Source organism: Etheostoma cragini, chromosome 2 (assembly GCF_013103735.1).
Source record: "Etheostoma cragini isolate CJK2018 chromosome 2, CSU_Ecrag_1.0, whole genome shotgun sequence".
In the NCBI taxonomy this organism is placed as follows: Eukaryota; Metazoa; Chordata; class Actinopteri; order Perciformes; family Percidae; genus Etheostoma; species Etheostoma cragini.
The window spans coordinates 11,293,951-11,306,524 of record NC_048408.1 but is presented as its reverse complement, the minus strand read 5'-3'; the positions used below and the strand labels follow the sequence as shown (position 1 = coordinate 11,306,524).

Here is a 12,574-nt window from a genome sequence, read left to right as displayed (position 1 = left end):
TCCCCAGCGGCGGCGGCGGTGGTGGTGATGGTGAGGCTAATGAAGAATAATAAATCATGAAAGGGTTTCTCAGGTACAGCCGAAAGGAGTGTGTGAGTGTGTGTGTGTGTGTGTGTGTGTGTGTGTGTGTGTGTGTGTGAGAGAGGGTGAGAGACTGGGAGAGCTGTAAAGAGAGAGAGAGAGAGAGAGAGAGAAGGGATGCGTGCGTTCGTGTGTGTGTAAGAGAGAGAGAGAGAGAGAGAGAGAGAGAGAGAGAGAGAGAGAGAGAGAGAGAGAGAGAGAGAGAGAGAGAGAGAGGCGGAGAGAGACTCAGTCTGCCCTTCGCCTCAGAGCAGAGGCAGTTCGGGTCCCCGCAGCATTCAACGTAGTCGAAGAGGTACAGCACAGAGACTGTCACCGCCATTACTTCTCACTTACGGTCATTTCAAGACGGAAACTTTTTCACACAAAAGCCAAACAGGTCAACGAAAGCGGCAATTATTTGAAACTTGAAGTATTTTGGAAATCCTAAGAGACGGAAAGAAACTTTTTCATTTTTTTTTTCTGGCGTCGTCTATGAGGAGTTCTGCCACACACAGAAAAATCCAAGGCAACAAAAAAATATATAATACAAGGTGGAAACGGTTGCAGGAGAAAAAAAAAAAAAAGGTTCTTCTTCTTCTTTTTTTTTTTTTTTTTTTGAACAATCGCGCCTCAAGTCCAGAACGGAAGAGGTATCGGCTGCTCTCAGTTGCATGGCTTGTCGGTGCCTGCGTTTTCTCATTTGCCACACAGACGAGACACCTCCATACCTCCGCCAGTAATAAGAAATAGATGTGATAACTTCAGCGTTGGACGACCATCTTCAGCCTTCACTTTATTCGACAGCGACTTGAGATTTCCCGCGAAGCAATTGGGCTTCAACTCCCGACAGAGGAGGCGGAGTCTTAACTTATTAAAAGGAACTTGCCGAGGCTTGGATCGCCCGCAAATATGATGATGATGTCTCTGAACAGCAAGCAGCCTTTCGCCATGGCTCACGCCAGCTTGCCCGAACCCAAGTACTCGTTGCATTCCTCATCCTCCAATTCCAATGCACCCTCATCGTCCTGCTCGTCCTCCCGACACAGCAACTCCATCATCAGCAGCAGCGGCAGCAGCTCGGAGGCGATGCGCAGAGCCTGTCTCCCAACCCCACCGGTACGTATTCTGCATAATCACTGCTTAAAGGCACATTTTGACAGCCCACTTTTTTTTTTTTTTTTTGCTTGATGTTTTTTTCATGTCTGCACAGCAAATCACCCAACACCTCCATATTTTTTTTTCTTCCTCTGCTCAACTTATGTATTCAGTAGGCTTTGCCTTGCGTATTAATTTTTATGACCTGGGATGTTGCATGTGTCTTGTTTTGTGTGCTCCTTTTTTTTTGGGGGGGGGGGTGGATTTCTTTTTTTTTTCTCCACATTGTGGAAATGTTTTAAACCGAGGAGTGGAGGGAGAATTCCCTGCTGACAGCTATGTGTGCATTCTATTTGCAATTGCAGAGCAATATATTCGGAGGCTTGGATGAGAGTTTGTTGGCCCGGGCTGAAGCTCTAGCGGCGGTGGATATAGTCTCGCAGACCAAGAGCCACCACCACCCTCCACATCACAGTCCCTTCAAGCCGGACGCGACCTACCACACCATGAACACTCTCCCCTGCACCTCGTCTTCCTCCTCCTCTTCCTCGGTGCCTATTTCTCATCCGTCCGCCTTGTCTGGACACCACCATCACCACCACCATCACCACCATCACCAGCCTCACCAGGCACTGGAGGGGGACCTGCTGGACCACATCACCCCGGGACTGACACTAGGAGCCATGGCAGGGCCGGATGGCTCGGTGGTTTCCACGGCTGCGCACCCTGCCCACATGGCGGGCATGAACCACATGCATCAGGCAGCCATCAACATGGCTCACGCCCACGGGCTACAACAGCACATGGGCATGAGCGACGTGGACGCCGATCCAAGGGACTTGGAAGCCTTCGCAGAGAGGTTTAAGCAGAGACGGATCAAACTCGGGGTTACCCAGGCGGATGTAGGGTCAGCTTTAGCCAGCCTGAAGATTCCTGGGGTGGGCTCCCTCAGCCAGAGCACCATCTGCCGATTCGAGTCCCTCACGCTCTCTCACAACAACATGATTGCTTTGAAGCCCATCCTGCAAGCTTGGCTAGAAGAAGCCGAGAAATCACACAGGGAGAAACTTAACAAACCCGAGTTGTTCAACGGCGCGGAGAAGAAGAGGAAGCGCACGTCGATAGCCGCGCCAGAGAAGAGATCACTGGAGGCCTATTTTGCCATTCAGCCGCGTCCCTCCTCGGAGAAAATCGCAGCAATCGCAGAGAAGCTGGACCTGAAAAAGAACGTGGTGCGGGTCTGGTTTTGCAACCAGCGGCAGAAACAGAAACGAATGAAATACTCTGCATGCGTCTAAAATCGCTTTAAACCACCGCCCACTGAAAGACTTGGGACTGTTTAGAGACGATCTGTATCATATTTCCTACCCCACACCTTCTTTTTCAATCATCGATGACTTTGTGCTTTGAACTTTGAAAAATTCCTAAAAAATTGAACAATGTCTGAAAAAAAAACACCCACAGTCACGTCTTGTACTCGCTGAAGGGGAGACGTGGAGTCAAGTAAAGCACCGTTTGACAGAGCAAGTAAGACACCACTGTTTCCACAATTACTATGCTTCACCTTTTTAATGTCAACGCAGTATGACTTACAGGACTCTATGCTTTCGTTTTATTCATGATTCATTTCAAATGAGGACTATAGTTGGAGTTAGCAGGAATAGCCCCACTGAAAATAGCGTTTGTTATTTACACACAACGGGGCTAGTTTAACCCAAAGCACTTGGTTGGTGACTATTGGTGTTTATATTTTTTGGCTTATAGGATGAGCTACATTTTCCCTCCGAGTTTATGACGATGCAGTCTGACATTTAGTCAGGGTCCATAAGGGGATTAAGAGGATAACACACTACATGGTCTTGAAAGCTAATATTAGATTACTGCCAAATAACCCTCTGTAAATTAATAATTTACTTGTCACACACTTCATTTTGTGTCTAAATGTGTAATTAATGCCACTTATTTTTGTTACCATGTGTGATCAAAGTCAGGGATCTATTTTGAAGATACCCGGGGTTTGGATTAAGGTAGGGTTGTTTATTATTAGGCCTCAGTATGTGGAAATATCGAAATAGTGAGTCACGTGCGGATTTCACAGAACCTCGCAATTAAAAAAATATGATTTCTTGCCGTCTGCAATAAGTTTACAACCCAGTGTGGGCCGGTAACTTATGAACTATTTATTGAGTGAGGTCATGTTTACTTCATTATATATTTATTGGGATTCCCCCCCTCCCCCCCCCTCGTTTTTCTTTGAGAAAATCACAGTCTGACAGCAAGTTAAGCGTGTTGTCCTGGTTTAAAGGGAAACGACTGTAAAATATGCAGTCACAAATTTTAGTTTACGATTTCTCACATTTGAGACGGTACAATCGAGATATATATGAGATAGTATTCTCTTTTTAAATTATTTTGTGTATGTTTTCTGCTATTTATTTGTATAAATATACGCGTATCATTCTGAAGTCGTTGCTTGTTAAAAATCACCTTGTTTAAGTAATGTTTTTTTCTTGAAGACAAAAGAAACAGCTTCATGGAAGTATACGTGTACAATGTAAATATTTCATTGGAACCAGTCGATGCACATAAATATATCCGTACAGGTTTTTGCTGTATTGCTGTTTTAGCTGAGGTAACTTATTTCTGTAATGTATGTTGCTTTTGGTTCCTGGTTAAATAATTCTATTAATTTATTACATCCATGTAATTTTAATTTATTTAATTATTGAATTGCAATATGTGTTTCATTAAAGAACAAACTTTAACATTTAATTCAACGTTTTCCATGACTACACTGTGTAATGTGACTCATCCAGACATGAATATACTTTTATTTATTCATCTATTTATTTATTGATGAGGGGGCTGGAAACGCTTTAGCTGTGGGCTGCACAGCTTTGGAAAGACATTTTGTAGACTTTTAGACTTATTTGACTACAAATGTTGCCATTTCTTTTTAAAGCTAACGTGTGTTTACCGTTACCAAAAGGTGTCAGCTTTGATTTTGCAAACTGCCACGAGCCCTGCCACAATGCCCATGGGCAAGACACCACCAACCACCCCACCCCCACCCTATACCCAATCTGTTCTCCCACTACCTAGGTAATATTACAGATGAATAACTGAAATGATAATGTAACAGCTATTTGGCGTCAGCATCGTCTTCCTCCAGGCCAAATCATGAAGCAGGCCTTCGTGAGCCCCTTTTCCTCTATATTCCATCAATGTTAAAGACACACGTGGCGTCTCCACCGACTTGCTGCCAGCTTATGCGACTCACTGTTGCCTTACCTGAGAGCAAATGCTAATATTCTATTAGAGTCTAATCAGGGGGTCTATGGAGAGCTGGATGGGTCCCTGGAGCGCAGACTTGCCAGATGTCAGCCCGCCAGAAAAACAGCTCGCCTGCCAAAGTGCCCGTCTCTATTTAAATACACACTCAAACATGCTTCGCTCGTGCACGCGGGCGCGCAGGCTTTGAAGCCAAAGCTTTGGTTCGAAGTTATGGTTCGATATGAGTAGGAGGAGGGTTAAAAAAGAAGAAGAGAGGAGCATCTTGAATGCCATGTCTATAGCGGGGTTGCTGGCTTCAGGGCTGGCTTGTTGAGCGCTGAGCAAGCGTTTCAGCACCATGGACAGCTACCCGAGAGGCTGCACGAGCCAAACATTAGCATTCCTGAATGCTGTCTCCCACTATCACACTGATTATTTACAACACCTGGAATACATTTGCATAATTCCTAATTGATCATAGGAGCTCATGTTATAGGAAGAAGAAAGGCGATTTTGCACAAAATATTGATTCTAAAAAAGCATATTTAATCAACAATCAAAAACGAGTTTGCAACAAATGTTTTTACCCTGTCAAGTGTTTTTATATTTGCATAATCATACAAATATTAAAATATATAAAAGTGTCACAGGGGAGACAATCAATTACTTCTCCCCAAATACTTAAAAATCGGATTCTTTATTTTAATATATACATACTTTAATTAATTTCACCTGACAGATATATATCTTCTCAATATTCATCCAACAAAAACCTTTTAATAAAATGACTATAAACTGGAAAGACAACGCCTTCATAACATTGATCCATAAACCAAACATGTTCAACCACCATCCTCATGACAAATTAAGAGTATCAAAACGAGCCTTAATAACGAGACAGCGATGATGGTTCATCAATTAAAAGATGCTCCTGGTGAGTGCTTCTAATCTCCCCTAAATGAGCCATTCACTTAATACGTTAATAAGAGCGAATTATTAAATTACACATCGAATTATGAAAACCAGATAATTATGAAGAGCGAGTTAAGTAGTCATTAGCCATCCCTGTTAATTACCGCTGGTCAGGGAGGGCTGCCGAGTGAGCGTCTCATCGGGAATTGAAATTAACTTTATGCAGTAAGACAGAGAGAGAGGGAGAGAGAGAGGGAGAGAGAGAGGGAGAGAGAGAGGGAGAGAGAGAGGGAGAGAGACAGCCAAGATCTCAACCAGACTGCTGCTGCATGCTTTCACTTTCTCATATTGGGAGAAAATCGAACTGGATTCTATGATAGCGAATCAATGTGGCCCCAGCAAGCACGCACACAAACACACACACACGCACACACACACACACACACACACACACACACACACACACACACACACACACACACACACACACACACACACACACACACACACACACACACACACACACAAGAAAGGCCTCAGCAGCACAATGAAAACCAATGGAAGGTCTTTTTTTGAATATGATAAATATGTGAAACAAACAGTTTACCTTAAAGCCACAGACACAGCTGTGCTCCATACATTGAAACGTAGCTTACATAGAGCACGTCACAGTGGGAGCTTTCTACAAAACGAAAAGGGCAGTGCTGTTTCCTTTTGTTATAATTACGCCCTCTGTTTTATTTTTCTCTTTCCCGTGAACATTTCCCTCTCCTTTCACAGGGATACGGATGAAAATTTAATGAGGCCAGGGACTGTCGGAGCTCCGCCTGGGGACGCGAGAGTAGAATATTTTAACTGTACATTTACGCCAAGTGTCTGCCTTCAAAGACGCGACTGCTCTCGCATTAGACGAAGTGTACGCCATGAATTGAACGCGCGACGCAGCATATACCCCTTTATTTATCATTTGTCGGCTCTTTCGCGCCGCCAAAATACTGTGCAACACCCTTCAGACGGCTGCTTGAATGTTAACCGGCGATCGCCATTTGATATTGTCACCAATGAGTTGTTGTTAATGCAATATTAATCAGCCATCGATGGCCATTAGTTTGTTAAGTGTTTTCCAGAAACTAATCGATGGAGCAGCATCGGATGGCTGGGAGAATTTTGGTGGGCTACTTTTTGATCTAGGATGGCATGCAAAATGAGGCAAAGCACTGTGTCTGCCAATGTAACAGCTCTCTCTCTCTCTCTCTACGCACGCGCACACACATACCAACCACGTGCACACTCATAAACAGACGAGTTTATTGCCAGGGGTGGGCATACTTTTAGTTAAAATACAGTAGGCATATGTTCCTTTTTACCAATGCAAAACATCCAACAATTCTCGCTTTTTACGCGGATTGAGGGCTGAATTGTTAATTAAACCACAGGAGCAGTTACTGTGTTACATACAGGAGAAATCCACACCAGCCTGAACTGGTCAAACTAAAGTTTGGAGATTCCGTCGCTACTCATTTAAGACGTGACAACATTAGGCCTACTTTTAGAAACTCTGAAAATCGAATTTATGCTGGCTTTCACCATGTGAGAGATTTCTTTCTGCAATGTGAGATTAAAAAATGAACGCATTGTTAGCCAGAAATAGAACTTAGTTATGCGTTTCTAGGGTTCAAAAAACTCCTAGTTTAAGGAAAAGGCCTGGGCTGTCCAACTTTTAATGTGAAATGTGAAACAAAATAAATGTATTTGCTTGAAACATTGGAAACGCGCATATAGACAAGAATTCCTTTCTTATTAAAAATGTATGACATCGACGTATTCAAACGCAGTTAACGTCGCATATTTTTTTTCAAGTCAAGTAATAGCCTACAAATCCAGGTTTTCCAGGTGCTACTTGTACAAAGTCTGAATCGAAACAAAACTTTAAGATACTGATAAATTAGCATTTACTGACATTTTGAAATTTTCAATACAAATCAAAAAATATGTGATTTCCTAAAGCAAATTAAAAATAAAACACTAACAAGTCCCTGTCAATTTAATGCCATTGGAAACGTTTTACAGCCTTCATTACTAAAATAGCTCGGGGGCGTGATCCGAGGGGGATGCTGGGAGGCCACAGTCACCCCTGACATGTGGCTGCCACCACAATAAGGATTTGGATGCATTACCGAGTTTCTACCTTTCCCCCAGAGCTTTTTCATTCAGTTTCTATAATAATAGAATAGAATGATTCTATTACCAAATGTATTTTGAGCATTATAATTCTTGGTTTTTGTAGATTGTTCTTTATCATCCAGGGTTGATGCCTTTGTGTAAGTTTGTGGATTTTTATTTTTCAACATGAATCTAAATGAATATTCAAATGGTTTTGCTTGAGGGGGAATACTGTCTACACCCCTGCTAGACTGTTGCAACAGAGCCATCTCCAACATGGCCAGCGTGTTTAAGACTTTATCAAGGACAGATTATGTGTGTTCAGTAAATTTAGAAATTTGGATGCCAGTGGGCTTTATCAATATTAGTAGATAATAGTAAATAATTCAACATTAAGTCCAGTCCAAAAAAATGGGACTGGGAACACCTTGTGTTGTGAATGACGTCTTATTTTAATGAAGATTATTTTAAAATTGATTATTGTGAAAAATGAAATTTGATGAGAATCAGAATCCGGTTTATTGCCAAGTCTTGTAGTGGTGTAACAATAAGAAACATAAAGATGGGCTAGAAACAGACCTCTCTCCCCGCCAATATTATTATTAACCTTATGCAATACTTTTTTCTTACAGCTAGGGGAGTGTGAGGAACACTAGTTACATTATTTTCATTCACCGAGAAGTATTTTGCAGACATCATTTTATTAGAATCAATTAGAATGAATTTGTCCTTTGGCGCTTATGTGTTTAGACTTGTTTGAGGTCAGAAACGTCAAAAACATCCATCCATAATTAAAACTGTTGCTCTTTCCATGTTAACTGTAGCTTAATGGACCAGACCTTTTACAATCTGAACCAGCAGTTTACTATCCAGAAAGGTAAGACAGTCAATTTAAGAAGAATGTACATGATGAGAACCAAATGCTCATCAAAATAGAATAACTTGGATCATTTAATCATGCCATTCCCATTTCATTTTACCTTCCAACATTCCATATTCATTTTATTTTTAAAAGTCATATTGAGTCACTGAATTGTATGGACTAAAAGTCTTTAAATCATCTTAAGAATCACCTCAATAATAACTAATTAAGTTTTTAAGAGGTGTCAATCCTTTGGTCACAAAATCACACCGTGCTTTAACGCCATAAACACTCTGTGTCACTGAAACACGTCCAGTTAAAAGCATAGCTACCTTAAGACTGATCAGCAAAAACAAATTAAAGTAGGACAATCTTATATCCAGCTTTATCTTGATTATTCCACAATTCTTAATTAAAATTCTTCTTAAAGTGTTTTACATGTAATACAATTGAACTCCCTTGTAATTTGCTTGGTACAAAATTCCAACCCTCTGTCAATTATTATCTGGCTCATAACTGTGTCAAAATATTCATGTTAAAGACATTTTTCATTTATATAACTATATATATATATATTACCTTTGCTAAGAAGGATCAAATCAGGGCATCGGTGCTATTTCAAGTAGAAGGAATACAGAAACATGCACCAGGACCTTTGACATCAGAATGACGGATCTTAATCTGTGGATTCTTTATAATGTGTGTGAATATATAAGCTATTAACTAAATGTGTTCGCCATTTAATTCAGTCACACCATGTGTACTCGGTTATGCATTATGACCTAATGTGTAAATTGATGGCATCAAAGTGCCTTCAGCCATCAAATATTTAACAACATCGGATGGGTGTACACGTTTATGAACGGCTAGGTCTCCTCCTTGCATTCCCTTTTCACCTGATTATCCTTCTGCAACACACTCAAACTTTTTACACTCGCTCGTTCTCAGAGGCGGTTTTGGTGTTCCAAATGAGTGAGTTGTAGACCTTGTAGAGATTGGACCTTAATGAGAAGGTGGTTGAGCTGTCTGGTGGATGTGTGCTCATTGGGTTTTGACAGCCGTGCTCTGTTGCAGATCTATTAATCATACACACAAGGAGTGCTAGTCTCTCCCCCCCCTCATTCTCTCTCACTCTCTCAGTTTTCAGTTTATACAGAACAGAATCATTTACATAAAGTCCTTAAGGCAAATAACTGTTGGGGGCTCTAATTTATATCTGATCGAAAATTAGCCGTCATTATGCGCACCATTAGCTGCGTCTTTAATGTGCTTCTAAGCACCATTTGTCAAGCAGCTTGTTAATATCCTTCAAGTCTTTAAAGTTGAGAGCTCATTAAAGACTGCTGTGGCTGCTCTAGATGCCATTTCATAAAATTCTGTGGGAAGGGACAAAACATTTAAAAGTAATATATATATATATATATATATATATATATATATATATATATATATATATATATATATATATATATATATATATATATATATATATATAGATATATAGATATATATTTCTAACAACAAAAATTGAGGGGACAATGTACTGAATGTGCATCCAGCTTGTTTTAGGTATGATTAGAAACTAAAAGACAATGCACAGTATTAGTGTGAGAATATGTGGTTCAAATTATACACACTAAATCCATTTAGGCAAAACTATCAATTGACTAAAGTCTAATTAAATGGTTGCTTACAATGTGATCCCATTACCAGAAACATCTATAAAACTGCCTATTATCAGGAAAACCAGTTTTCTTTTGACCTTGTAAGACTGTCGTGAAACCAAACATTTGAAATGCACTCAACAGATCAGGCAAACGGGACAGTGCATGTAAACCCTGTACTGAGAAGGCTTTCCATAGTTATCTTGCCCACAGTCCATAACAGGAGACCCTCACAGGCCCAATCTTTGCCTTTGGGTAATGGGAGTTATGCTGCTTTATTATTGGTTAAAACTCCAGTGTCCTTAGTCTTTTCCCCCCCCTCCAGTATAACAGATTCCTCCGGGCTAAAGCAATAAAGAGAGTAATTAGAATGCTAAAGACAGATGTAAATAAAGGGAATGAGACAGTGGTGAGGGATGAGGCGTCTAGGTCACACACTCTCATCAAAAACCCAGTTGGTAGCAAATGACACAACGTTCAGTGCCAGAGGCCTGGGGCTACGACTGCAAACCAGAGGACATAATGGACTAAATTATGGCCTCAATGGCTATGCATCTCAAAGCACCAATAAGGACACACACACTCACACAACACACACACAATTTCACAAGCCAAACACAAACAAAGACCTACAGTATGATCGGATTAAATCTGTCTAAAGCATTATGTAATGTATGCACATTATACGGTATATGGTATCAAAACAATATGCAATTATTAAGCCGTGTGATTCAGTGGGCACACCTCCATAATGACAGAAACAGTCTTAACTGACTGCCTTGTTGATGGCCCCATTAATAATCCATGGAGGTTATGCTCTAGCATTTTTGAAGCTGCTGTCCAGCAATGTACTTTTTGTCAAATGAATCCACAATTTTGCTCTGACACAGTTTGAGGCCTTAACTTGTGGTGTATTTGTTTGATTGCTGCTATATCAATATCTTATAGAGACAACTTGGAAAATAAAAGGAGCAAACTAGAATTATTTTGGATGAATAGGAGAAAGAGGTGTGTCAGAGTGTGTGGAGGCAGAACCAAGTAGGCATCTAAACACTAATAAATACTAAACACTATACACTGGAGATTACCTGCATGGAGATGGGGTTGAGCTAATTAAAAGATTTGCATTATTAAATATACATTAACTACTAGTATGCTATCATATTTAACATCATGATACATTATTAAATTAGCCAACTTTTGTTTATTAAATAAATCCGACTTTATAATGGGCTTTGAATGGGGAATTCCTGAAAAGTCACGGACACGAAGAACAGGATGGCAAAGCAGCAAGAATATTAAATATCCACAATAAATCATTATTTATTGTTAAACTTGAATCATGTCAATTCTCTGTGGTTGATGTAAACTGCACAGGGTTTTAGGATACAGAAAGCGAGGCTATAGAGGACAAAAATCACATATACTCAATATGCCATTAGACTGTTTTACACACTTTGGACCTCGCCTTGTTAATGATTAATAATTGTGACGCTCTATAAGTTTCCAAAGCTTCCCTAACACGGTGCTTTATGTCGGTTCATCTCACTTTTTATGTTCCTCAGTTTGTGTGAGCCACAAATCACTACACTACCCTCTGCACATTATGCAGATACCCATTTACTGTACACGGATGTAGTGCAGTGTGGGATATCAATGTTCCAGATTTATGATACACTTTGTTAAAAACAGATGGTCATAATTGCTATTAACTCTGCTACGTTGACAGTTTTTTCTCTCTCCTTGTAAAATGTTCTGGTCTTGTCGACTCAGGTTCGTGCTCCCAGAATTTAAAGTTGTAAAAATGCATCTTGTCCCTTCAAATGCATAGAAAGTGGTGGGTGCTTTGGATCAAATTTTCATGGTGCAATCATGGTCCAGATCGTTTTATCATTTTATTGATGTATATACTGTAGGGGTGAGGGTGAATCGTTACAGCATTATTTTCCGTTGCAATACTGTGTCGATACACAGACGCCAAGTATCGATCTATTATTATATATATATGTGTTGGTCAGTTTGTCTGCATGATATTCCCATTGTGCAGCAAGAAAATTATAGTGAACAGAGAAATTTATCTTTTTAGATAAAACAGAGGTTGACAAAGTTTCCTTTTAGGGACATCATTTGAAATTGGGAAACATTTGAAGTTGGAAAATAGGTAATAAATTGCCCTATATTGCAGAATGTCAGAGTTGTTTAAAAAAAGAAATCACAGTATTGTATTGCAACATAAGTATCGTATCGTGAGGCCTCTGGGAGAAACATTTTAAAAACAAAATAACCAACGGAAAGTGTCTATTTCTTGGCTCATCCAGTAAATTAAATACCTGACAAATCAAGTTACTCTATCAAATTGACAAGAAATCATGCAAATCCAATATTGCCATTAAAACACTCCTGCTAACTGATGTGCAACATTGCCCCAACCAGAGATATTAAAATGATAGATGCCATAGTATAAATGGTGCAGAAAGATCTCTGACGGTTGACAAACTATAAAAACAAACGCTATGGTTTTACAATATAATACCGTACAAAA

At 40.2% G+C, this 12,574-nt stretch overlaps 1 protein-coding gene across 1 annotated transcript; it reads left to right on the top strand.

Annotated features, from left to right (window-relative positions):
* Positions 1-314: 314 nt before the first annotated feature.
* On the top strand, positions 315-3,930 carry pou4f2 (POU class 4 homeobox 2). The gene is made up of 2 exons (XM_034900013.1): positions 315-1,179; positions 1,524-3,930. Exons 1-2 carry the CDS (start codon positions 973-975, stop codon positions 2,454-2,456), a joined length of 1,140 nt encoding a protein of 379 aa, XP_034755904.1. The 5' UTR covers positions 315-972; the 3' UTR covers positions 2,457-3,930.
* Positions 3,931-12,574: the final 8,644 nt, after the last annotated feature.

Coding starts and splice junctions, on each gene's coding strand:
- pou4f2 (XM_034900013.1), top strand. CDS start 973: ATGATGATGATGTCTCTGAACAGCAAGCAGCCTTTCGCCATGGCTCAC. Junction 1,180..1,523: donor CCTGTCTCCCAACCCCACCG/GTACGTATTCTG, acceptor TTGCAATTGCAG/AGCAATATATTCGGAGGCTT.